Source organism: Dipodomys spectabilis, unplaced genomic scaffold (assembly GCF_019054845.1).
Source record: "Dipodomys spectabilis isolate Male_0828 unplaced genomic scaffold, ASM1905484v1 ptg000416l, whole genome shotgun sequence".
In the NCBI taxonomy this organism is placed as follows: Eukaryota; Metazoa; Chordata; class Mammalia; order Rodentia; family Heteromyidae; genus Dipodomys; species Dipodomys spectabilis.
Window position 1 is genome coordinate 976,784 of NW_024871093.1, and position 25,216 is coordinate 1,001,999.

General features: G+C 45.6%; 3 protein-coding genes across 10 annotated transcripts in view; 2 read left to right on the forward strand and 1 right to left on the reverse strand.

The window, feature by feature from the left end:
* Chek2 (checkpoint kinase 2) overlaps positions 1 to 9,828 on the reverse strand; it is a 32,783-nt gene extending 22,955 nt beyond the window's left edge. The window contains exons 1-5 of one of the 2 annotated variants that reach the window (XM_042667642.1): positions 9,695 to 9,711; positions 8,076 to 8,077; positions 6,142 to 6,472; positions 1,782 to 1,906; positions 1,522 to 1,669 (exon numbers count right to left, since the gene is read on the reverse strand). In XM_042667642.1, coding sequence (XP_042523576.1) covers positions 1,522 to 1,669; positions 1,782 to 1,906; positions 6,142 to 6,466 — 598 coding nt within the window. In that variant the 5' untranslated portion in view covers positions 6,467 to 6,472; positions 8,076 to 8,077; positions 9,695 to 9,711. Of the gene's footprint in view, positions 1 to 1,521; positions 1,670 to 1,781; positions 1,907 to 6,141; positions 6,473 to 8,075; positions 8,078 to 9,694 lie in introns of both variants that reach the window. The other variant, XM_042667643.1, reaches the window with a different exon arrangement.
* A 115-nt stretch (positions 9,829 to 9,943) lies between these two features.
* Positions 9,944 to 24,377, forward strand: Hscb (HscB mitochondrial iron-sulfur cluster cochaperone). 5 transcript variants are annotated; one of them, XM_042667688.1, is made up of 6 exons: positions 9,944 to 10,256; positions 13,555 to 13,651; positions 13,977 to 14,066; positions 14,271 to 14,415; positions 18,690 to 18,737; positions 24,237 to 24,377. In XM_042667688.1, exons 1-6 carry the CDS (start codon positions 10,030 to 10,032, stop codon positions 24,326 to 24,328), a joined length of 699 nt encoding a protein of 232 aa, XP_042523622.1. In that variant the 5' UTR covers positions 9,944 to 10,029; the 3' UTR covers positions 24,329 to 24,377. The 5 variants fall into 5 exon arrangements, with proteins under 5 accessions (XP_042523622.1, XP_042523623.1, XP_042523624.1 ...); XM_042667689.1 differs by lacking the exon at positions 18,690 to 18,737; XM_042667690.1 differs by lacking the exon at positions 13,977 to 14,066.
* On the forward strand, positions 14,753 to 24,377 carry LOC122097189 (vacuolar ATPase assembly integral membrane protein VMA21-like). Of its 3 annotated transcripts, none has more exons than XR_006145488.1 (3): positions 14,753 to 15,357; positions 18,690 to 18,737; positions 24,237 to 24,261. XR_006145488.1 is itself a non-coding variant. In XM_042667694.1 (3 exons), exon 1 carries the CDS (start codon positions 15,031 to 15,033, stop codon positions 15,334 to 15,336), a length of 306 nt encoding a protein of 101 aa, XP_042523628.1. In that variant the 5' UTR covers positions 14,757 to 15,030; the 3' UTR covers positions 18,690 to 18,737; positions 24,237 to 24,281. The 3 variants fall into 3 exon arrangements, 2 of the variants coding, with proteins under 2 accessions (XP_042523629.1, XP_042523628.1); XM_042667694.1 differs by having other exon boundaries at positions 14,757 to 15,336; positions 24,237 to 24,281; XM_042667695.1 differs by lacking the exon at positions 18,690 to 18,737 and having other exon boundaries at positions 14,754 to 15,336; positions 24,237 to 24,377.
* Positions 24,378 to 25,216: the final 839 nt, after the last annotated feature.

Consider the following 25,216-nt stretch of genomic DNA (forward strand, 5'->3'; position numbering starts at 1 on the left):
TAGATATGTATTCATAAAATTTTAGGTGTTTGTAAAATGCTACCTGATAAGAGCAGTGAACATCTCCTGTTACCACAGTTACTATGTGGTATTCACGGTAGTAGAAGGCTGGGGGTGTGGTCATTTGCAAAGCATTTGCCTGCCATGTAAGATACCCACCAGAGTAAAAGGACAAACAGTGGGGCTGACAACTCAGAGACATATCCACAGCCTGGTGCCTGGGATATAAAAGGAGCTTAGTAAGTATACCTCAAAATGAATGAACAAAGAAATGAAGGGAAGAATAAGGGAGGGAAGAAAGTAGGAAAAAGGAAGGAAGGGAGGGAGAATGAATAAAATTAGTAGCCTGAAACAATTCAAATACCTAAGACTGATGTGTATAAACTGAACCTATCAATGAACTAAAATCAGCAAAATATAATTGACAGTGTATGGCTTTAAATAAAACCAATCCAATCTATTAAACAACAACAACAAAAAAAAACCCTCTTCTGAAGCCAGGCACCAGTGACATACACCTGTAATCCTAGCTACTTAGAAGGCTGAGATTTGAGGATCAAGGTTCAAAGCCAGCCCGGGCAGGAAAGTCTGTGAGACTCTTATCTCCAATTAACCACCAGAAAACCAGAAGTGGCGCTGTGGCTCAAGTGGTAGAGCACTTTGAGCTGAAGAGCTCAAGGACAGTGCCCAGGCCCAGAGTTCAAGCCCCACTACTGACCAAAAAAAAACCTCTCTGAATACAAGTTTTTATTTCACTTGCTTTATTTTACTATATTTTGTTTTACTTATTCATTTCTTTGGTGGTATCGGGGTTTGAACTCAACTTCATTTGGTAAGCAGACATTCTATGCTTAAGCTATGCCTCTTTTGCTTCCGGCCATTTTTCATATAGGGTCTCCTGGGTTGTTTTTTGTTTTTGTTTTGTTTTGTTTTTTGCCAATGGTCAGTTTGGACCATGATCCTCCTACCTATACCTCCCAAATAGCAGAGATGGCAGATATGAACACCACGCCTGGCATGTTTCTCAAGACAGGGATATCTCCAATATTTTGCCGAGGCTGGTCTTTTTTTTTTGGCCAGTCTTAGGGCCTGAACTCTGGGTCTGGGCGCTGACCCTCAGCTCTTCAGCTCAAGGCTAGCACTCTACCACTTGAGCCACAGAGCCACTTCCGGCTTTTTCCATTTATGTGGTGCTGAGGAATCAAACCCAGGGCCTCATGCATGCAAGGCAAGCACTCTACCACTGAGCCACCTTCCCAGCCCCTAGTCTGGTCTTTAACTGCAAACTTCCTAATCTATGCCTCCAAAGTATCTGGGATGAAAGGCATCTAGGGTATACCCTACCCTGGATACAACTTTTTCATAACTCAAAAATATAACTAAGACACCAGGGTTAAATCTTGAATATTAACTTACTTGATTTTACTTAAGCCATATGCCATAAGAACACAAAGTCAGTTTTCCTTTCACATAGGAGGTGTTTTGTTTTTATTTAATCCAGTAGCCGTAAAATAATATTACCTTTATTTCTACATAGTGAAAGTGCGATTTCAGAGTTGTTACTCAAAGGGCGGCGTTTTCCTTTCCCTACAAGCTCTGTATTTACAAAGGTTCCATTCCCACTGTGATCTTCTATGTATGCGATATAAGAGTTTTTAGGACCCATTTCCTGAAACAGAATATTTTATTTCCAAGTTTTAACAGCAGAGACTTGATAGAAGGAAGATACCCAAGAGCCATCAGTTCCCCCCAATCCAAATCAGTGGACACTCGTGACCTACCCTGAAAATCCGGAAGTGTTTCTTGCTATAGGTCCGGTACTTATCCGATCTTTTCAGCAGTGGTTCGTCAAAGCAATATTCACAGCTTTTATCCCTCCCAAACCAGTAGCTGTCATTAACGCAGTCTGGAATAGGAAAGCACATGCCAGACACTTGAATTTCATGTACCACATACCCTTCAAAGTGCTCAGAAAATCTATGGGAGGAAAACCGCCTGAAAGGGAGTACAGACTCCATTAGCAGGATTTCTTTTTTAAGGAAGGTGGCTTTGTGGTATCACCTAGCTCAAAGCTTCAGTTTAATACCCAACCACAAACTGGAAGCATGGCCCAAGTGGTAAGAGTGCCAGATGTATAAGAGAGTAGGTCCTGAATTCAAGTCTCAGTATGGGCACATTAAAAAAAAAGTGTGGGCTGAGAAGATGGCTCAGTGGTAGAGCACCTGCCTTGCATGCCTGAGGCCCTGGGTTCGATTCCTCAGCACCACATAAGCAAAAAAGAAAAAAGCCGGAAGTGGCACTGTGGCTCAAGTGGTAGAGTGCTAGCCTTGAGCTGAAGAGCTGAGGGACAGCGCCCAGGCCCCACAACCCAACCCCCCAAAAAAAAAAGTGTGAAAAAATGTAGTCATGCTATTCAGTATACACTATGTGGAAAATTAACTATGTAACTAGTGAGCAGGGACAGGATGGGGGAAACTGAGGGACAGAATAATATTGTTTAAAAACTAAATGTGGGGGCTGGGAAGGTGGCTCAGTGGTAGAGTGTTTGCCTTGCATGCATGAGGCCCTGGGTTCGATTCCTCAGCACCACATAAGCAAAAAGAAAAAAGCCGAAAGTGGCGCTGTGGCTCAAGTGGTAGAGCGCTAGCCTTGAGCTAAAGAGCTGAGGGACAGCGTCCAGGCCCAGAGTTCAGGCCTCACGACCGGACCCAAAAAAAAAATGAAAAATAAAAAAATAAATGTGTTCATTACCTAACTTACGAGCTGGCAACTCTTTCATACAAACTGAGTTTAAAAAAAAAGTCTAGCACCAGTGGTTCATGCCTATGGCTCACGCCTATATTCGTAGCTACTCCGGAGGCTGAGATCTAAGGATTGTGGTTCAAAGTCAGCCAGGGCAGAAAAATCCATGAGACTCAAGTCCATGGCTTAAGTGGTAGAGTGCTAGCCTGCAGGAAAAAAAAGCACAGGGACAGTACCCAGGGCCTGAGTTCAAGCCCAGGACTGGCAAGAAAAAAAAGTCAGAACTGGAGGTATGAATCAAGTGGAAGAGTACCAGGCTTAATTAGAAAAGCTAAATAGTGCGCAGACTCTGAATTCAAGCCCCAGTACCAACACCAAAATAAATAAATACAGAAATAAGTGATGAAAAATAAATACGATGTCCTTTGATCATATTCATCCCCTATTATATTCTTTTATCCTCCAGAAAAAAGTTAACATTTTTATTAGCATATTAGTTACTCAAGGGAGGGAGAGTTGGTTGTGACATTTCCATACATGCAGACAATGGACAGCATCAGCCTCACCCCCTCTATCATTCTCTACTCATCCCCACTTTTTAAAACAATTCAATAGGTTTCATTGTTCCATTTTTATACATACACGTAAAAGTACTCCAGCCATATTCACCCACATTTATGGCCTCCATTCCCCCTCCTCCAGCTGACACATGCTCCCCAACATAGCCAAAAACAAATATTTAATACAGAGAGTTCAATAAGTGTGACTATGGATAACCATGAAACAGCAAGCAACCATTGAAATTTCTCTATTTCCCCCATTCATGGTGATAAAGAACTTTGCATTCTGGGAAGTGGCACTGTGGCCAGTGGTAGAGCACTAGCCTTGAGGAACAGTGCCCAGGCCAATTTAAGCCCAGGACCAGCAAAAAACAAACAAAAGATACAACTCGGGGGGGTGGGGGGATGAAAAGGAATGGTAAGGGGAAACAAAGGAGGAGGCAACAATGCTTGATAAGAAATTAAGAAATGTACTCATTACCTTGCTCATGTAATTGTAACCCCTCTGTATGGTATTTTCACAATTAAAAAAAAAAAAACTACAACTAAGCAGCCAGACACCAGTGGTTCATGCCTATAATCCTAGCTACTCAGGAGGCTGAGGGCTGCGGATCCTGGTTCGAAGCCAGCCCAGGCAGGAAAGTCTGTGGGACTCCTTATCTCCAATTAACCACGAGAAAACCGGAAGTGGCACTGTGGCTCAAGCCATAGAGCACTCATCTTGAGCTAAAGAGCTCAGGGACAGTGCCCAGGCCCAGAGTTCAAGTCCCACAACCGACCAAAAAAATAAAAAAAATTACTCCTTATTCTTCTCAGACTTTTCCAAGAAATAAGCCTGACTTAAGGCCAGCAAAATGGTGACATACACCAAAACCAGACAAAAACATCAGAAAAAACTATAAACCAAAATCTTTTTTGAATGCAGATACAATAATCATCAACAAAATAGCAGTAAACTGCTATCAGAAAAAAACTATAAACCAAAATCTCTTTTGACTGCAAATACAATAATCATCAACAAAATAGCAGTAAACTGCATCCAGCAATGTATTGGGGAAAAGAAAATCCAGGTGTGGTGGTACAAGGCTATATAGTCCTAGCTATTCTGGAGGCTGAAGCAAGAGGATCATTTGAGCTCACAAGTTCAAGATCAATCTGGGGGCAGGGAATATGGCTTAGTGTAGAGTGCTCGCCTAGCATACGTGAAGCCCTGGGTTTGATTCCTCAGTACCACATATACAGAAAAAGCCATATATGATGCTGTGGCTCAAGTGGTAGAGTGCTAGCCTTGAGAAAACAAGCTCAGGAACAGTGCAAAGACCGTGAGTTCAAGCCCCAGAACTGGCCAAAAAAAAAAAAAAACGATCAATCTGGGCAAGACGTCACTATATATACATATATATGTGTGTGTATATATATATATATATATATATATATATATATACATATATATACTATATATACACTATATATACATATCACACACACTCTAAGGATTAGACCAGGAAAGTATAGCTAATTTAATATCTGAAAAATCAATTAATTTAGTACATGACACTCAAATCCATGGGAAAAACAAGATCATCTCAATAGTCACAATACTCAGAAAACTAAGAAATAAATAAAAGGGAGCTTTCTCAACTTAGGAAAGGGTACTTACAAAATATCCAGATATCACCATACTTAGTAGTAAAAATGAAAGCTCCCCTAGCATCAGAAACAAGCCCAAGGATGTTAACTCTCTTCACTCCTATTCAACGTTCTACTACACAGATAATGACATATCATTTGTAGGTGAGGGCATGGCTCAGTGGTAGAGTACCTGCCTAGCAAGCAAGTGGACCTGAGTTTAAACCCCGATACTGCCAAAAAACAATCCTATTTGAACTTGTATATATTAGTAATGAAAAAAATCTAAAATAAAATTCTAAAAATAATTCCATTCATAAAAGCAAAAATGTACTAAAACACACAGGCAAATTTAACTAAAAAGGTGCAAATTAGCATTCTGAAAACTACAAAACACGAAAAAAGTTAAAAATCTACATGTGTGTGTAATATATTCATGAACTGAAATATTGACTATTTTTTTTGTTTGTTTGGGTCCGGTTGTGGGGCCTGAACTCTGGGCCTGGGCACTGTCCCTCAGCTCTTCAGCTCAAGGCTAGCACTCTACCGCTTGAGCCACAGCGCCACTCCTGACTTTTTTCTTTTTGCTTATGTAGTGCTGAGGAATCAAACTCAGGGCCTCATGCATTGCAAGGCAAGCGCTCTACCACTGAGCCACCTTCCCAGCCCCAATACTGACTACTGTTAAGGCAATACCTCCGTCTGGCCTACAAGTCAACACAATCTCTATCAAACCAATAATGGCAGGTCTTTGCAGAAATAAGTATGCCTACACTAAAATGCTTTGCAAAACACAAAGACTAGCAGGCATGGCGGGACATAGATGTAATCCCAGCACAGGGAGGCTGAGGCAGGAAGATCACAAGTCCCATGCCAACCAGGATTTCCCTGTTCTGAACCACTCTGATGGTTTGAAGCAGAACTATGGCAGAAGTCATGCAAGCATGCATGACTGCATGGCTAGAAAGAGGTCCACAGGCTCGCCTCAGATGGACAGCACATTGTGAAGGTTTCACGGATATTTACTAAAAGAAAACATGGAGTCCACAGCAGGTGGAAGGCTGCTCATCACTGCTTCTCTCGTTTTTTTCTTGCCTCATCTCCAAACTCCAGAATCATTCTTGAGCATTCTAAGATTTTTTGCTGCAACAACATTCTAGAATTATTTTTCTGAATAACACAATGTACTATATATAATCCAACGTCTTACCAAGATTGGAGAATCCATCCTGAAGGGCCCATAATCGAGCCCAAGGGGCAGGAACAGGCTCCTCGGGCTCCTGGTCCTCAGGAATTGAATAGAGTTCCTGAGTGGATACTGTCTCTAAGGAGCTCATGGTCCCAGAGCTGGAGTGAGAAGACTGGCTGGAGGTGGGTGCAGTGCTGGTGGAGGAGCTGGATGTGCCTTGGGACTGGGAAAAGCCTTGGGACTGGGTGAAGATGCCTTGGGACTGTGAAGAGGCACTAGAGCCATGGGCCTGGGAGGAGGTGCTGCCCTGGGACTGCTGACTCTCCGCATCCTTCTCTCTGGACATTATGATCTGAAGAAGCAAATGACCAACAATAAGGTGAGTTTTGAGGAGCAAGACTTGAAGTTTGAGTAAAGAATGAAGAGTGACTCAAGCCCTTGTAATCCAACTAATCAGGAAGCTGAGATCTGAGGATTGAGGTTTGAAGCCAGCCTGAGTAGAAAAGTCTGAGACTCTTCTTTCCAACAGAACAGCAAAAATCAAAAGTGGAGGTATGGTTCATGTGATAGACTGACAGCTCTGAGAGAAGAAGCTAAGGGATGGAACCTAGGCCCTGAGTTCAAGCCCCAGAAAGGTAAAGAAGACATACTAGAAAAGGTAGGGGTGAAGAATAGGGCTGGGACTGTGTAGCTCAGTGGTAGAGGACTTGCCTAGCATGTACAAGGTCCCAGGTTGGTTCTCCAGCACCACCAAAATTAAAGGGGGCCAGGCATCAGTGGCTCCACTTGTAATCCCAACTACTCAGGAAGATGAGATCTGAGGATCACAGCTCAAAGTCAGCCTCACTAAAAAGTCCAGAAGACTCTTATCTTCAAGTAACCACCAAAAAGCAGAAAGTAGAACTGTGGCTCAAATGATAGAGCACTAGCCTTGAGCACAAAAACTTAAGGACAGAGGCCAGGCCCTGAGTTCAAGCCTAAGAGCAACACAAAAAAAGAGGAACAGCAATATATATATATATATATATATATATTTTTTTTTTTTTTTTTTTTGTTAGTCATAGGGCTTGAACTCAGGGCCTGGGCCCTGTCCCAGAGCTCTTTTTGCACAAAGCTAGTGCTCTACCACTTTGAGCCCAGAGCTCTTTTTGCACAAAGCTAGTGCTCTACCACTTTGAGCCACAGCACCACTACCAGTTTTTGAGTAGTTAATTTGGAGATAAAGAGTCTCACAAGGGCTTTTCTGCCCCAGGCTGGCTTCAAACCACAATCCTCAGATCTCAGACTCCTGAGTAGGTAGGATTACAGGTGTGAGCCACTGGTGCTTGGTGACAGCAGTACTTTTGATGGCTAAGAAAGAACCCACAGCAAGCGTGCTCTACAAAAAGTAAAGTCTTTTTTAGAATTTTAATCCCATTGTCCAGATTTAAAGTTCTTCTAAGCTGAGTCTTTTATAAGATCACTTTCATCAGGACCAGTTTGCTGTCTAGTAACTATAAACCACATGCAAAGATACAAAAAGATATTACTTGAAGGTTACAAATAAAAGTAGTGAAGGGGCTGGAAATGTGGCTCAGTGGTAGAGTGCTTGCTTGCCTAGCATGCATGAAGCCCTGGGTTCAATTCCTCAGTACCACATAAACAGAAAAAGCCAACAGTGGCGCTGTGGCTCAAGTGGTAAAGTGCTAGCCTTGAGCACAGAGAGGCTCAAGGACAGTGCCCAGGCCATGAGTTCAAGATCCAGAATGGGAAAAAAAAAAAAAAAGTAGTGAAAATGGGGTGAAGGGAAGGCTCCTAAGAATTTGTATTAAAGTTTTTTTAATTAGGAATTAAACTTGGTAATATAATCAACAGTACAATTAAAGTTCACATACTTTTTTTTTTTTTGTCGGTCCTGAGGCTTTAACTCTGGGCTTGGAAGCTGTCAGCTCTTCAGCCCAAAGTGAGCACTCTACCACTTAAGCCACAGCGCCACTTCTGGTTTTCTGGTGGTTTATTGCAGATAAGAGTTTCACAGCTTTTCCTGCCTGGGCTGGCTTTGAACCATGATCCTCAGACTCAGCCTCTTGAGTAACTAGGATTACAGGCATGAGCCACAGGTGCCCGGATCACATACATTTTTAAAAAGGGAAGAAGAGGAAGGGTCAGGAGGCTGAGAAAGAAGACAGGGAAAAAGTATTCCTCCACTACAGCTGGGAGATGGGTTTACAAAGTCTTTCAGTTACTCTCCTTTTATTCCCGTGCAGCTGCCCAGTTTAGGAACCAACTCTGGTTGGCTCATTCCCAGTTCCACAACTTCAAAGATGCTTAGTCACCACCAGCAGTAGAAAAGACAATTCTCCCAAACAACCCACCTACCCTTTTGTGATGCTAACTACAGGGCTGGAATAACAGCCTCCAAAATGGCTTAGTGGCCAGGAAGGAAACTGAAGGAGTTAGACCAAAACAGAAGCTCCCACCCAAATGAATTTGATGGTCACTTTTACTCTTAAAACAGAACCACCAGTAGATAATCCAAGTTACTTTCCATTACCACCTACCTATTAGACTTCCTCCAATCCTCATTCTTCCCCAAACTCTAGGCTTATAAACATTATTCCAGACCAACTGCATTTACACAGTTTTCAAGATAAAAGAAATCCTAAAACAAACAGGCACAAGAGGCTCACTCTCATCTGTAATCCTAGATACTTAGGAGGCTGAGGACCAAAAACAGGCAGGGCAGGAAAGTCGGTGAGACTCTTATTTCCAATTAACTAGCAAAAGAAAACTGGAAGTGGTGCTCAAATGGTAGAGCATCAGGCTCGAGTGAAAGGGCCGGGGAAAGCATGAGGTCCTAAGTCCCAGTACCGGCGCACACACGTAAAGAGGTTAGAGACAGACAAGTCTAAAGTCAATATTACTTTAAATAGCTCACAATTGCCTTGAGCCCGTTCCTCTCATCTGAAAACAAGCAGATAAATCATGAGGATTAAATGAAGTGAGAAATACAGGGCTCCTCACCCTTTTAATATATGCCAACTGTATGCTGCTCTTATTGGAAGGCCTGTAGTGAAAAGTAACCGCAGCAAAAATTCAGACTGTAAAAAAAAGAATTCCAACCTTTGCTTCAAATAGTCCCAAGGAAAGCTAGTTCCCTCTTCTCTACCGTCGGAACCTCACCTCTCACCCTAACTATGGTCACTGGGGACATCCACGAACTCACCAGGGCTCTCCCAACTCCTGCAGCCCAGGAACTGGGAGTGTTTGGGGGATTGGATCTAGAGAACTGTAACGATTACTAGCATTTCTAGAACTCTTTACAACGTAATTTCTGATTGATTGAAGAGAGCAACTCTGTTCCTTCTCATCCTATACGCCCTGACCTGTGGCTCAACTCGTTAATTAACAGGGAAAGTGTGTTTACATCTAGATTATTTAGGAAGGAAAAGAGTCGCCTCCGCACTCCCTCCCCCAACAGCCCAAAAATCCATACAAAGAGGAAGTCTGAAAGGTCCCACTTGCACAAAGCTCTGAGGTCAGGATCCGAACCCCTAACTACCCAAGAGAAATTCCCCAATGATGACTCACTCACCGAGAGCCCACCTAAAACCGCAAGGTCCCCACAGTCCCAACTAAGCCGTGTGGCGCTAAACCTGCAAATACAAACTCCACCCTCAACCAATCAAAACGCCCTCCGCCGCCGCCAGCCCAATGAGATGCGACGAATTGTACCGCCTCGCGTAGCCTCGATGCCCGCTGGGAGTTGTAGTTGTAGAGTGCGGAACGAGATTCAACATCCTGGTTTCCCATACACCCCCTCCCAGCGGGTCCCGCCCCCTCAGCTCTACAGCCAATCAGCAGTATTCGCCGGGTCCATCACTGCCTTTCCTGCAGTAGTGACCCTGGTGACTTAGGCCGCTGGACCAGATGTGGGTCTGGAAGGCCGGGGCCTCGCTTCGGCTAAGGGGGTTGCAGCCGGCTGGGGTCCCCGGAAGGCGACTGCTACGCAGCCATGCTGCCTCTCAGGCGGGAAGCAATTGGGCACGATGCTGGCACTGCGGGGACTCCGGACGTGGGGACGGGTTCTTCTGCCCGCGGTGCCGCGCGCTGCAGCCTCCTGACCCCACGCGAGACTACTTCAGCCTGATGGATTGGTACAAGCGATGGTGCCGGGAGGCGGGCGGGCTCCGGGAGACGTCAGGGGCTGGGGAGGGGAGGGGAGGGGAGGGGAGGGAAGGGGGGGAGGAGGGGAGGGGAGGACAGAGCCCAGCCGGCTCTGAAGGACCCTGACTGCTGATGAGGCAGGTGGGCGTAGCCCTAGAGAGGCGGGCTTGAGGAAGTACCCGGAAAACAGAGGAAATGAAGGGGCGGAGACCGACCCCTTGGAAGCGATGTTGTGGAAGGGAGGTAGAGGAAGGGAGAGGGGAGAGTCGTGGAGCGACTGAGTCAGTGACTCTAGGGGGAGACTTGAGGGGCGGGCCCATGGCCAAAGGGTAGAAGCCGAGGACCCGAGCTTGAGGGAAGGAACGGGCTCAAAAAATGGGGAAGTTGGGTTGAGCTCTTTAAGAAAGGGGTGCTGGCACGGCTGGAGGCGTGATGTCCTGCGAGGTTGCGCCTGACCAGGCAAACGCATGGCCCTGAGTTCAAGCCTCCAGTAAACTCTACCCGTCCAAAAAAGAAAGTGCTGACGTATAAAGCCCAAGGTTATGTAAGGAACAAGCTCTGGGAATGTGGTGCTTGCGTAGCTTGTATGTTTAAGGATTCGAACCCCACACTATGAAAGTAAGTCCACAATATATATGGAAGTAAAGGCGCGTGCACACACAAATACAGGCAAAATCTAAGGGGCATTGAGAATTAGCAGGAAAGAACCCAATAAGCGGGATCTTCTTTACTCCTTTTTCCCCTGAAGGTTGAGATTGGAGAGGTGGGAACATGTGGGCAGAACCAGAGAGGAAATGGAGCAAGCTGTGGAGGTAGAAAAAAATCCTAGATTAAAAAAAAAAAAAAAGCTGTGATGGAGGGAGAGTAATTGATGGGGTGACATTGATCAAGATGCATTATACTTGTAAACTGATTTACTAAATTGAAACACCGTGTACAACTACTTAAATAATAGCCAGACGCCAGTAGCTCAAGCCTGTAATCCTAGTTACTCAGAAAACCAGAAGTAGTGCTGTGGCTTAAGTGGTAGAGTGCTCGCCTTGAGCTGAAGAGATGAGGGGCAGTGCCCAGGCCCAGAGTTCAAGCCCCACAACTGACAAAAAGAATAAATAATAAATAAAAATTTTAGCCATGTGTTTGTGGTTTACACCTGTAATACTAGCTATTCAGAAAGCTGAGATCTGAGGTCGATGGTTGGAAGCCAGCCCAGGCAGGAAAGTCTGTCAGACTCATATCTCCAATTAACTTCCAGAAAACCAGAAGTGGAGCTGTGGCTCAAAGTGGTAGAATGCTAGCCTTGACTGAAAAAGCTCAGGGACAGTGGCCAAGCCCCTGAGTTCAAGTTCTATGACCAACAAAAAGAGGAAGAGGAGGGAAGAGGGGGAGGAAGAGGAGGAGGAGCAGGAGGAGAAGAAGGAGAAGAAGAAGAAGAGAAATTAAAATGGAAACTGGGACCATAACTCAGCAGTAAAGTCCTTGCCTATTCTCCACATGGGATCCAGCTTTAAAAACCCAATACAGGAGCCAGGTACCATGGCTCCCACCTGTAATCCTAGCTACTCAGGAGGCTGAGATCTGAGGATCACAGTTCAAAGCCAGCCCAGGCAGGAAAGTCCATGAAACTCTTATCTCCAGTAAACCACCAGAACACCGGAAGTGCCACTGTGGCTCAAGTGGTAGCCTTGAGCTGAATAGCTGAGGGACAGCACCTAGGCCCAGAGTTCAAGCCCCACAACCAACACACACACACACACACACAATACAGGGGCTGGGAATATAGATTAGTAGTAGAGTGCTTGCCTAGCATGAACATCTGCTTTCATTCCTCAGTAATACTTAAACTGAAAAAGCCATAAATGGCGCTGTGGCTCTAGTGGTAGAGTGCTAGCCTTGAGCAAAAGAAGCTTAAGGGACAGTGCCCAGGCCCTGAGTTCAAGCCTCAGGACTGACAAATAAAAAAAAAAAAAAAAAAAACAATACAAAGAGAGGACTCTAAATATTCATGGCCCACCCTGCTGGTTCACATTTGTAATCAGAACTACTCAGGAGACTAAGGTGGCAGGACTGCAAATTCAAGACTACCTTGGGTAATTTAGCAAGAACCTGTGTTAAAATGTAAAAGGGCTAGGGATGTGGCTCAATGGTAAAGCTATTGCCTAGGCCCTGCAACCAACCCCGCCCCCCCCCATACCAAAGAAAGGGTTGGGGAAACAGGGATGAAGGGACCTAGCCAATAGAAAGACAGAGAAGGTGCACAAATGTCCCTTTGCCTTAACTGCATAATGTTCCCCAATCCCTGAGCACTTATAATGGGCTGCATCACATTACCCTTTAAATTGTCAAGATGGCAATATTGTTTCCAGGGTTTTTTTTGGTTTGTTTTATTGCCAGTACTGGGGATGGAACTCAGGGCCTCCAGCTCATAGCTGGCACTTGAGCCAAAGCTCCACTTCCAGCTTTTTGCTGTTTAGTTGTAGATAAGAGTCTCATGGATATGTCTGCTCAAGCTGACTTCCAACGATGATTCTTAGTCTCAGCCTCCTGGGTAGCTAAGATTATAGGCAAGAACTACAGGTACCTGACCTACTTCTGGGTTTTGCACTTGCAGTTCCCACTGCCCAGAAGTCTTCCTCTGATCTTTGATTATTCAGCTCTCAGCTCAGGTGTCATCTCTATTCCTCCATATCCTCTACCACCTTTTCCAACACTGCTGTTTTCCAGCATGGCACTTGCCACTTTGTAAAATTGTCTCTGTTTATTGCATCTTCCTCAAGAGCAGCAACTAAACCATAGTTCATAAATTAAATAACTGCATGCGCCAGGCGCCAGTGGCTCACGCCTGTAATCCTAGCTACTCAGGAGGCTGAGATCTGAGGATTGCGGTTCAAAGCCAGCCCTGGCAGGAATGTCCGTGAAACTCTTATCTCCAATAAACCACTAGAAAACCGGAAGTGAGCTGTTTGAGCTGAAGAGCTGAGGGACAGCGCTCAGGCCCAGAGTTCAAGCCCCAGGACTGACAAAAAAAAAACCCTGTATTTTTTTTTTTTGGGGGGGGGGGTCCGGTTGTGGAGCCTGAACTCTGGGCCTGGGTGCTGTACCTCAGCTCTTCAGCTCAAGGCTAGTGCTCTACTACTTGAGCCACAGTGCCACTTCCGGCTTTTTTCTTTTTGCTTATGTGGTGCTGAGGAATCGAACCCAGGGCCTTAAGCATGCAAGGCAAGCGCTCTACCACTGAGCCACCTTCCCAGCCCCAAAACCCTGTATTTTTGTCTCCCAATTTCCTTCTAGCAACCGATCCTTCAAAATTGACATCACCAAACTCCAGAACAGGTATCAGCAGCTACAACGTCTTATCCACCCAGATTTCTTCAGCCAGAAGTCTCAGGTAGTTTATTGGGACCCCCAATTTTTCCCCAACTTGTGTGCACTGGGGAGAGGCAGTGGCCTGTGGTTATAGTGATGATCAGGAACAGAGTTGGACAATCACCTCCACCTGTGGCAAGATCCCCAGCCAGCTACAGTCCGGAGATGTCACTTACAGCTTTTATCTGACTTCCCAGACAACTTAGAATCCATTGGTTGATGGATATACCTCACCAAACATCACTTTTATTTTGGCCATACTTTCTTAGATGCCTGCCCATCAGCATGTTACAAAGGGCTGGGTCCAATGATAATAAGACTGTCTTCATCTCCATCTCCACTAACAGACTGAAAAGGACTTCTCAGAGAAGCATTCCACTCTGGTGAATGATGCCTATAAGACCCTACTGGCTCCCCTGAGCAGAGGACTATATCTTGTAAGGTGATTTCCCAACCTTATCTTTTTCACTCTCCTCCCACCCTCAGTTTTAAGCTTTGAATTTAGAGCCTCCTAATTGCTACTCAAGAGCTCTAGCACTTGAGCCACATCCTTTTACTGACATTCAAGTTCTTCCCACATCTAAGATTATTACCTCTCTGGCCCTAGTTTCTTGAATCCAACTTATTTTCTGCCCTTATAGCTAAAGCTCCATGGAATAGAGATTCCCGAAGGAACAGACTATGAAATGGACAATCAGTTCCTCATGGAAATAATGGAAATAAATGAAAAACTCGCCGAAGCTGAAAGTGAAGATGCCGTGGCAGACGTTGAATCCACTGTGCAAGGTAAAAGATAAAATGCGCCATCCGTTACTTTTTACCACTATAGGACGCCATATCTGGGATTAAATGAGAAACATGTAAAGAATGTGTCTGTCAGTTGGGCGCCGGTGGCTCAGCCTGTAATCCTAGCTACTCAGGAGGCTGAGATCTGAGGATCGCGGTTCAAAGCCAGCCCGGGCAGGAGAGACTGTGAGACTCCTATCTCCAATAAACCACGAGAAACCGGAAGTGGCGCTGTGGCTCAAGCGGTAGAGCGCTTGCCTTGAGCTGAAGAGCTGAGAGACAGCGCCCAGGCCCAGAGTTCAAGCCCCACAACAGAAAGAAAGAAAGGAGAGAAAGAGGAAAGAGAAAGACAGACGAGCTAAGGAACAACGCCCCGGCTCTGAGTTCAAGCTCCCAGGACCAGCCCCGCCCCCGGCATCTTACGTCATCCCTCCGCGCCGCGCGGAAAGCAGGAGCACTTCCGGCCCGGACCCAGCCTGTTTGGCCCGGAGACTTGTACCAAAGTTCCGCCGCGAGGGTCCGGCAAAAAGCCTCGAGCACTTCCGGCGCATCGGGTCCGGACCGGACGCGCTCCGCGGCTCTGCCGGCCGGCGCTCCCCACGCCTCGGCCACAGCATGGAGCGCGTGGACAAAGTGACGCTGAACGCCCTGCAGCCACCCGCGTTCGGGAACGAAGACGTCTTCCCGTCCAGCCTGAAGACGCTCCTGGTCTTCACCGCGTTGATCATCACGGTTCCCATCGGCCTGTACTTCGCGACCACCTCCTGCGTGTTCCGAGGCGCCCTCGGGATGTCCAACAGAGACAGTGATTTTTATGCTGCCATCGTCGCGGTGGTGGCGGTTCACATCGTGCTGGCGCGGTTTGTGTATGTAGCCTGGAACGAAGGCTCACAGAAGCAGCACGAAGGCAAACAGGACTAAGTAAACATCACCTTTTTGTGCGTGCGTGCGTAAGTGGGTGGGCGCGCGGGAGCGGGCCTGCGGGTACTGGGGCTTGAACTCAGGGCCAGACGCCGTCCCTGACCTTTTTCCCCATGCCGACCCTCCGCCACATGAGCCACACCTCCACTTCTGGCTTTTGGGTGGTTAATTGGGAGATAAGAGTCTCATGAACTTTTCTGCTCGGGCTGGCTTCAAACCACGATCCTCAGATCTCATCCGTTGGATAAGGGTCACCTTTGGCATTAAGCAGACAGTGCCTTTAAGGCAAACATCATTAACCTGAACATCACCTTCTGATGGTGATTAGAAGCTTTGTGTTTTGGTTTTTAAGATGGGAAATGCTTCTAGAGTATTTATAATGTATTTTATTTGAATAAAATGGAAAGAACCTGGTATAATCCATCCAGAGGGTCACATTTGACTATTATGCATTTGGAGCCATCTAATATGGTGGTTAGTATAACCAGTTTTAACTTTATGAATCTCTCACTTGCTATGATGAATTTAGTAAATTGAAGTTAGGCAGCAAAGCAGATTTGTTAAATGAGTTGCACATTTTGCTGGAAAGCATTTGATTACTATAAAACAAAATTTGTTGTTGTTTTTTTGGTCAGTCCTGGGGATTGAATTCTGTGCTTGGACGCTGTCCCTGCCCTCTTCAGCTCAAGGCCAGTGCTCTACCATTTGAGCCACAGTGCCACGTGTACCACTTGAGCCACAGCGCCAAGTCTGGTTTCTGGTGGTTTATTGGAGATAAGAGTCTCACAGACTTTCCCGTGGGGGGCTGGCATTAAACTGTGATCCTCAGATCTCAGCCTCCTGAGTAGCTAGGATTACAGGTTTGAGCCACCGGCCCCGGCCACAAAAAGGTTTTGTAGAGAGTTTGCCTCTCAGGTAGCTTTTTTGTTGGTGATGGTTGTAGGGCCAGGGCCTGGGCACTCTCCTTGATTTTTTTTTTTTGCTCAAAGACAGCACTCTAGCACTTTGCCACAACACCACTTGCAGCTTTTTCTGTTTTTGTGGTACTGAGGAATCCGAACCTAGGGCTTCGTGCATGGTAGAGTGCTTGCACTCTACCACTAAGACACATTCCCAGCAAGGTAGCTGTTTTTATGTTTCACTCTGGGTGCATTAAGGTGTGCATTGTGAAGAAAGTCTGAAGTTCATTCTGTGCTGTAATGCTTTACCTAGCTATCATGAGAATACCAGCTCCTTGGATTTGTGATTTTTATTTCCTGTGGAAACTTGCTTAAATATGAACACTGTAATTAGTTATGAAGGAAGTTCATAATTCTCATTCAAAAGACTTTGAGAGGCTAGGAAGGTGGCTCCGTGGTAGAGTGCTTGTTTCCCATGCATGAGGCCCTGGGTTCGATTCCTCAGCATCACATAAACAGAAAAGGCCAGAAGTGGCACTATGGCTCAAGTGGTAGAGCTCTTGCCTTGAGCTGAAGAGCCCAGGCCTAAAGTTCTAGCCCCAGGACTGACCAAAACAAAAGCTTTGATTTATTGTAGGGCTTAAAAACTAAGAGGAAGATCAGGCTGCCAGCTTTATGCTTTTCAGGCCAATTTTTTTCACAAAATGCTGTGCCTTCATTCAATATGGAAGTCACAATTCTTCGGAAAATTCTTCTTGCTGTTATTTATTTATTTAGTTGGTCTTGGGGTTTGAACTCTGGGCCAGGGTGCACTGTCCCTGTGCTCTTCAGCTCAAGGCGAGCGCTCTACCTCTTGGGTAGAGCCACTTCCGGTTTTCTAGTGGTTTATTGGAGATAAGAGCCTCACGGACTTTCCTGCCCAGCCTGGCTTTGAACAGCCTCCTGAGCAGCTAGGATTACAGGTGTGAGCCACCGGCGCCCGACTTGGTTTGGTTTTTTTTTTTGGGAGGGGGGGGGCGCGTCCGGTCGTGGGGCCTGAACTCTGGGCCTGGGCACTGTCCCTCAGCTCTTCAGCTCAAGGCTAGCTCTCTACCACTTGAGCCACAGCGCAACTTCAGGCTTTTTTCTTTTTACTTATGTGGTGCTGAGGAATCGAACCCAGGGCCTCATGCATGCAAGGCAAAGCGCTCTACCACTGAGCCACCTTCCCAGCCCCAAAATATAAGCCAATGGACCTAAGTTCAAATTAGAATTCTTTGATCCAATGTATATTCAGGAGAGTTGTTGGCTTAGATTTGTCTGGTCTTTTTCTTTTTTTTTTTTTTTTTTGTCGGTCATGGGGCTTGAACTCTGGGCCTGAGCGCTGTCCCTCAGCTCTTCAGCTCAAGGCTAGCACTCTACCACTTGAGCTACAATGCCACTTCCTCCGTGAGACTCTTATTTCCAATAAACCACTTGAAAACCAGAAGTGGCGCTGTGGCTCAAGTGGTAGAGTACTCACCTTGAGCTGAAGAGCTGAGGAATAAGCACCTAGGCCCAGAGTTCAAGCTCCACTACAACAAAAAAAGGAGTTTTTTCCTTGCTGAAATTCCTCTTTTTTTTTCATAGCCATTTTATAAACATTGATGATTGCCCTCAGATCGTTCATGGTCTGAGGGCTGCATTAAATATCAGCTGCACACCTGTATCTTATCACTCAGAAGCTATAAAACTAATAACTGAGAATATAGCTGGGTGCCTAGATTGTACAACCCTAAGTTCTTTCCCTACATTGCAAAAATAAAATAAAAACTGTCACAGTAGGGGCTGGGAAGGTGGCTCAGTGGTATAGTGTTTGCCTTACATTCATGAGGCCCTGGGTTTGATTCCTCAGCACCATATAAGCAGAAAAAGCCAGAGGTAGCACTTTGGCTCAAGTGGTAGAGAGCTAGCCTTGAGCTGAAGAGCTGAGGGACAACACCCAGGCCCAGAGTTCACGCCCCACGATTGACAAAAAAAAAAAGACAAAACTGTCACAGTATACGTAGAGACAAAATGTTATAAAACTATGACCTTGAATGTAAGCTTCTCCCTTGTGTGGGTTTTTGTTGTTGTTGTTGTTGTTTTGTTGGGGTTTTTTTTTGGTTGGTTGGGTTTTGTTTGTTTTTTGCTGGTCCTGGGGCTTAAACTCAGTGCCTGGGAGCTTTTTTCCTTTAAGGCTCGTATTCTACCACTTAAGCCACAGCTCCATTTACAACTTTTTTGGTGGTTCATTGGAGATAAGAATCTCATGGACTTTCCTGCCCTGGCTTGCTAGGTACTATCATCCTCTTGAGGAGTAGCTAGAGTTATAGGCATGAACTACCAGTGCTTGGCTTCCTGCTTTGAATTTAAAGCAGCATGATCACAAACTGTTGTCTTCATATTATGAGCCTATGTAAATTGAAAAGTTAAGTTGACTATCTTCTTTTTCAGCTAAACAGAAAGAATTTACTGACAATGTGAAGATGGCTTTTGAACAAGGTACTTCATTGAATTCTTGACTTTATTCAGTATGACAAGGAAGTGTAAGCATTGGGGCAGACCAGTCATTAACATAGCTATCATATCCCTAGCCTACAATGGGAACAGTAGGAGATACAAACTATACAGGAATCTGTGTTTCTGCCTTGCTGAAAAAATAAAACAATGAATCCACAACAACAATAGGGCCAAGCTGGTGGTTCACACCTGTAATTCTAGCTACTCAGGATGCTAACATCTAAGAATCCTGGTTTGAAGGCAGCCCAGGCTGTCAGTGAGACTCTTATCTCCAATTAACCATCAGAAAATTGGAAGTGGCCCTGTCGCTTAAGTGTTAGAGCACTAGACTTCAGCAAAAAGTTCAGAGATAGCACTCAAGCCCCATGACTGACCCAAAAAAAAAAAAAAAATCAATAATCCAGCCAGATTATAGGTGTGAGCTACAGGCAGGCAATACAAGAATCAAAATCATGTTTGACTGGGCACTGGTGGCTTATACAGTGGCAAAGATTGAGGGATCAAGGTTGGAGGCCAGCCCTGGCACAAATGTTCTCAAAATTCAAGGCGTGCTACCAGAGGCGCACTCCTGTAGGCTGAAATACATGGATAGAGATTCAAAGCCTGCCCAGGCAGGAAAGTCTAGCCTTATTTCCAATTAACCAACAAAAAGCCAGAAGTGGAGCTGTAACTCAAGCAGTATAGCACTAGTGTCTTGAGTGAAAAAGCTCAGGGACAGCTCCCAGATCCTGAGTTCAAGCCCCAGTGCCAGCAGGGAAAAAAAAAAAAAGCAATAATCCAATTAAACATTAGATAGGAAAAAGTGTTTCCATTTAGCAAGATGGTAAAGAATGAAGTAGCTGCTGGGAAGGTGGCTCAGTGGTAGAGCGCTTGCCTTGCATGCATGAGGCCCTGGGTTTGATTCCTCAGTACCACATAAGCAAAAAAAGAAGAAAGGAAGTGGCGCTGTGGCTCAAGTGGTAGAGTGCTAGCCTTGAGCTGAAGAGCTGAGGGACAGCGCCCAGGCCCAGAGTTCAGGCCCACGACCGGACCCAAAAAAAAAAAAAAAAAAGAATGAAGTAGCTGGAGGGAGTGGCTTAAGTGGTAAAGTTCCTGCCTACCAAGCACAAAGCCAGAGTTCAAACCCCAGTACCACCAAAACAACAGAAGTGAAACTTGACCATGGCCTTCCAAACACCACTCCATTTGCTGTTTCATCTCCCTTGCACAGTGAGTACTCTCCTGAACTCTGTCTTACTGATTCCCTTGCTTTACTTGATATTTTAACCATTGGTGAACATAACAGTATATCACTTGGTTTTGCTTTTTTTTTTTTTTCACTTTTGTGTAAGTGACTTCATTTCTTTTGTTTGTTTTATTGGTCATGGGGCTTGAACTCTGGGCTTGGGCGCTGTCACTGTGCTCTTCAGCTCCCGGCGAGCGCTATTCCAGTTTTGGAGTGGTTTATTGGAGATAGGAGTCTCCCAAACTTTCCTGCCCTGGCTGGCTTTGAACAGCGATCTGGATTACAGGCGTGAGCCACCGTCACCTGGCTACTTCATATCTTTTTTTTTTTTTTTTAATTTTATTTTTGTTTGGGTCCGGATATGGGGCTTGAACTCTGGGCCTGGACACTGTCCCTCAGCTCTTCAGCTCAAGGCTAACGCTCTACAACTTGAGCCACAGCACCACTTCCAGCTTTTTTCTTTTTGCTTAGGTGGTGCTGAGGAATCGAACCCAGGGCTTCATGCATGCAAGGCAAGCGCTCTACCACTGAGCCACCTTCCCAGCCCTATTTCATATCTTATATGTACTTTTATAACTCATTTTTTCTTAATATTTTACTTTTTGGTTTTGCATAACAGATCTTCATTTTATTTTATTTTATTTTATTTTATTTTTTTTGTCAGTTGTGGGGCTTGAACTCTGGGCCTGGGCGCTGTCCCTCAGCTCTTCAGCTCAAGGCCAACGCTCTACCACTTGAGCTACAGCGCCACTTCCGGTTTTCTGGTGGTTTATTGGAGCTAGGAGTCTCACGGTCTCTCCTGCTCGGGCTGGCTTTGAACCGCGATCCTCAGATCTCAGCCTCCTGAGTAGCTAGGATTACAGGCGTGAGCCACCAGCGCCCAGCGAGATCTTCATTTTAGTATGCATTATGGTACGTTGGCCAGGCATGGTGGTGCACACCTGTAATCTTGATCTAGGAGGATCAAGGCTCAAAGCCTACCTAGCTTAAAGTAACAGGATTCAAAGGACTGGAGATATAGCTCACTGATACGGTGCTTTCCTAACATGTGCAAAGCCCTGAATTCAGTCCCTGGCACAGCAAGAATTTTTTAAAATTATTATTGTATTTACCTAGGTCAGGGTTTGTTAATTCAGGCATTACTAATATTTTGAGCCAGGTAATTCTTTGTTATGGGGCTGTTCTTTGCACTAACATATTTCTCCCATCCCTGTTTCTGCCCACTAGATGTCAGTACCTCTTCCCTAGTTATGACAACCAAAAATGTCTCCAGATATTGCCCAATGACTCCATGGGGCAAAATTACCCTTGGCTGAAAGCCATGTTGGTTTATGGGCATCATTCCAGAGAATGGAATCCCTGCCCCTAGGGTAGCTCTGTAGAGGAAGCTTTACTGTTTGAGCATCCCAAACACAACCCATTTATCACTTTACACTGGGGATGGGGATTTTGCTCAGTAGAAGAGCACCTTTGTGGCAGGTGCAAGGCCCTGAGTTAAGTCCCCAGCTCTGCAAAAGATAAAAAGCCAAAAACAAACAAACAAACAAAAAAAGCAACTATTACTTGGGATTGTCCAAAAGAGAATCACCATGGTCTGGGAAGGTGGCTCAGTCAGTGGTACAGTGCTTGCCTTGCATGCTTGAGGCCCTGGGTTCGATTCCTCAGCACCACATAAGCAGAAAAAAAAAAAGCTGGAAGTGGCGCTGTGGTTCAAGTGGTAGAGTGCTAGCCTTGAGCTGAAGAGCTAAGGGACGGTGCTCAGGCCCAGAGTCCAGGCCCACGACTGGACCCCCCCCCCCCCCCAAAAAAAAAAAGAGAGAAACACCACTTCTGATTTATCTGTACTCTGTAAACAGGCATGCCGGATTAATTTATCTCCTTAATAATACAGATACAGTCAGGTGCTGATGATAGCTTGTGTCTATAATCCTTGCTACTCAGGAAATTGAGATCTAAGGATAAGGGTTCTGAAGCCAGCCCTGGCAGAAAAGTCCCAGTGAGACTCTTATCTCTGATTAACCACTCAAAAAGCTGGAAGTAGAGCTGTGGCTCAATTGGTAGCATATTAGCATTGAACACAGAAAGGCTCAGAAACAGCACCCAAGCCTTGAGTTCAAGCCCCACAACTGACAATAATAGTAATAATAATACAGATATCTGCCAAGCACTGGTGGCTCACACCTATTAATCCTTGCTACTCAGGAGATCTAGGATCATGTTCAGAGCCAACCAAGGCAGAAAAGTCTGTGAGAGAAGTAAGCCAGGCGCCGGTGGCTCATGCCTGTAATCCTAGCTACTCAGGAGGCTGAGATCTGAGGATCGCAGTTCAAAGCCAGCCAGGGCAGGAAAGTCTGTGAGACTCTTATCTCCAATAAACCACTAGAAAATCAGAAGTGGTGCGGTGGCTCAAGCGGTAGAGGGCCAGCCTTGAGCTGAAGAGCGCAGGGACAGCGCCCAAGCTCAGAGTTTAAACCCCACCACCGACCAAAAAAAAAAAAAAGCCGGAACTGGCACTGTGGCTAAAGTGGTAGAGTACTAGTTGGGTTTCTTTTGTTTTTGTCATGGGACTTGCACTCTGGGCCTGGGCACTGTCCCTCAGCTCTTCAGCTCAAGGTTAACGCTCTACCTCTTGAGCCACAGAGCCACTTCTTGCTTTTTCTGTTTATGTGGTGCTGAGGAATCAAACCCAGGGCCTCATGCATGCAGAGCAAGCCCTCTATCACTGACACCTTCCCAGCCCCTAGAGTACTATTCTTAAACAGAAGAAGCTCTGGGACATGCCCAGACCCAGAGTTCAAGCCCTAGGACCAGCACAAAAGAAAACAGTAATAAAATAGGTATATTCCTCTTAGGGAAGGAACCCAAAGTTACATTGCCTCTGTGCCTCTGATCATGCAAAATAATGTTTATCAAAATGAATTCTAAGAGCCAGGTGCTGGTGGCTCAAGCCTCTGAGGATCACTGTTCAAAGCCAGCCCAGACAAGAAAGTCTCTGAAACCCTTATCTCCAGTAAACCACCAGAAAAACTGGAAGTGGTGCTGTGGCTTAAGTGGTAGAGTGCTGGTCTTGAGCTAAAGAGGTGAGGGGCAGCACCCAGGCCCAGAGTTCAAGCCCCATGAGTGACCAAAAAAAAAAAAAAGTGGCGCTGTAGCTTAAGTGGTAGAGCGCTCGCCTTGAGCTGAAGAGCTGAGGGACAGCGCCCAGGCCCAGAGTTCAAACCCCAAGACCGACAAAAAAAAAAAAAAAAGAATTCTAAGAAATGGAAACAAGAGTTTTGTTTTGGTTTTGTCTTGTTTGTTCATTTATATGTCTGAGGGTAAAAGAAGCACAGAAATGGGGAATAAAGGGTGAACAAATGCAGCAGTGGTACTTGAAAGGTTCTGTCACATCCATCCCAGGGGACCACAGAGAGGCAGGCAGGCAGGCACTGGAGAAAGATTATTACAAGGTTTATTAGAGGAGCCCTATTTCTCCCTGAGAGAGAGCACATGAGGACTTCCACTATCTAGGTAGCAACAGCATCTGGGGGTAGGAAGTGAGGTTGATGGGAGTTCAGGTGGGTGTAGGCAGAGAGAAGGAGGGGCCAGCTGTATGGTGGGAACTCCAAGGCAGAGGAGCTAAGGTCTGGGTGGAGCTGAGGAATAAAGGTGGGCTTAATGCTGACCGTACTCACTAGGCAGTGTGGGTGGGGATGGGAAGGAAAAACTGGGAGAGAGCAAGGGAAGGGGTGGCATAGTCCTAAAATAAAAGTACTCATGCCAGGCACCTGGGGCTCAAGCCTGTAATCCTAGCTACTCAGGAGGCTGAAATCTGAGAATTGCAGCTCAAAGCCAGCCAAGGCAGGAAAGGCTATGAAACTCTTATCTCAGTAAACCACTCAGAAAACAGGAAGTGGCGCTGTGGCTCAAGTGGTAGAGTGCTAGCCTTGAGCTGAACAGATGAGGGACAGCGCTCATGTCCAGAGTTCAAGACCCCAGAGTGACAAAAAAGAAAAGAAAAGAAATGTACTCATTTCCTGACTTAGGTAACTGTAACCCCTTTGTCCATCACCTTAATAACAATTTTTTTAAGTAAAATTTAAAATTTTACTACCAAAAAATCATGCAGGTATCCTTCCTCTGCATTACTGATTTACTGAGTAACTGACAGGCCTCCAGATCTGAGATCAGCTTTGAGCCAGTTGTCTTGGTTGCCAGGGTTGGCTTTATTCCTCCTAGAAACAAAGTTTGACATCAGTGTCTCTTATTTATTTCAGATGACTTTGAAAAAGCCAAGGAAATCTTAACAAAGATGAAATACTTTTCTAATGTAGAAGAAAAGGTCAAGTTAAAGAAGATTCCCCTCTAGTTGCCGTTGTAATTGTTAAAAAATAAACGTGTATTTCTTTTTGACTTCTGCTAATTGGGAATTTGCTTTAATCATAGTTATAACTTCAGTTCAGTCGGTGACTCCAGTGTAAATGATATCAAGCTGTCAGCCCAATGCCTGAGGGTTTTCTCCATTCAGGCCAGTGGATTGGAAGGTAGAAGTTGAGTCAGTTTGAGGCCAGTGGATGGGGAGGTGGAGGCAAGGCCAACTTGAGGCCAGCAGAACAAGGAAGAGTCTGAAACTGGGGCAAAGGGCCCCACAGTGGGCTTATATGGCCTCGACTTCTCTGCTCTGCCAGCAGAGCACAAAGCAGCTATAGACAAAATGTAAACTGGTGAACTACCAACTCTCATTTCCAAAAAGACTGGAAATGTGGCTCTGGTAGAACACTTAACAGACTAAAGTATAAAGCCCAGAACTCAATTTCTGGTAGTTTTTTATTTTTATCTGCCCAGACTAGCTTTGAACCAGGATCCTCAGATCTCAGCATGCTTGATTACTGTCGTGAGCTACCAGTACCCAACCTCCAGTACTCTGTGAGACTCTGTGAGACCCCAGTTTTGAGGCCTGAACTCAGGGCTGGGTTCTGTCCCTCAGCTCTTCAGCTCAAGGCTAGTTAGTGCTCTACCACTTGAGCCATAGCACCACTTCCAGCTTTTTCTGCTTAGGTGGTGCTGAGGAATTGAATCCAGGGCCTCATGCATGCAAGACAAGCACTCTACCACTGAGCCACCTTCCCAACCCCCTCCAGCACTCTTTTTCTTTTTTTTTTGGTCGGTCGTGGGGCTTGAACTCTGGGCCTGGGCGCTGTCCCTCAGCTCTTCAGCTCAAGGCGAGCGCTCTACCACTTGAGCTACAGCACCACTT

What these genes read in the sequence shown, in the direction of transcription:
- Hscb (XM_042667688.1), top strand. Translation starts at nt 10,030, where the DNA reads ATGTGGGTCTGGAAGGCCGGGGCCTCGCTTCGGCTAAGGGGGTTGCAG. An exon ending in TCTTCAGCCAGAAGTCTCAG is followed by an intron (nt 13,652 to 13,976) that starts GTAGTTTATTGG and finishes CTCCACTAACAG; the next exon opens with ACTGAAAAGGACTTCTCAGA. An exon ending in TGAGCAGAGGACTATATCTT is followed by an intron (nt 14,067 to 14,270) that starts GTAAGGTGATTT and finishes CTGCCCTTATAG; the next exon opens with CTAAAGCTCCATGGAATAGA.
- LOC122097189 (XM_042667695.1), top strand. Translation starts at nt 15,031, where the DNA reads ATGGAGCGCGTGGACAAAGTGACGCTGAACGCCCTGCAGCCACCCGCG.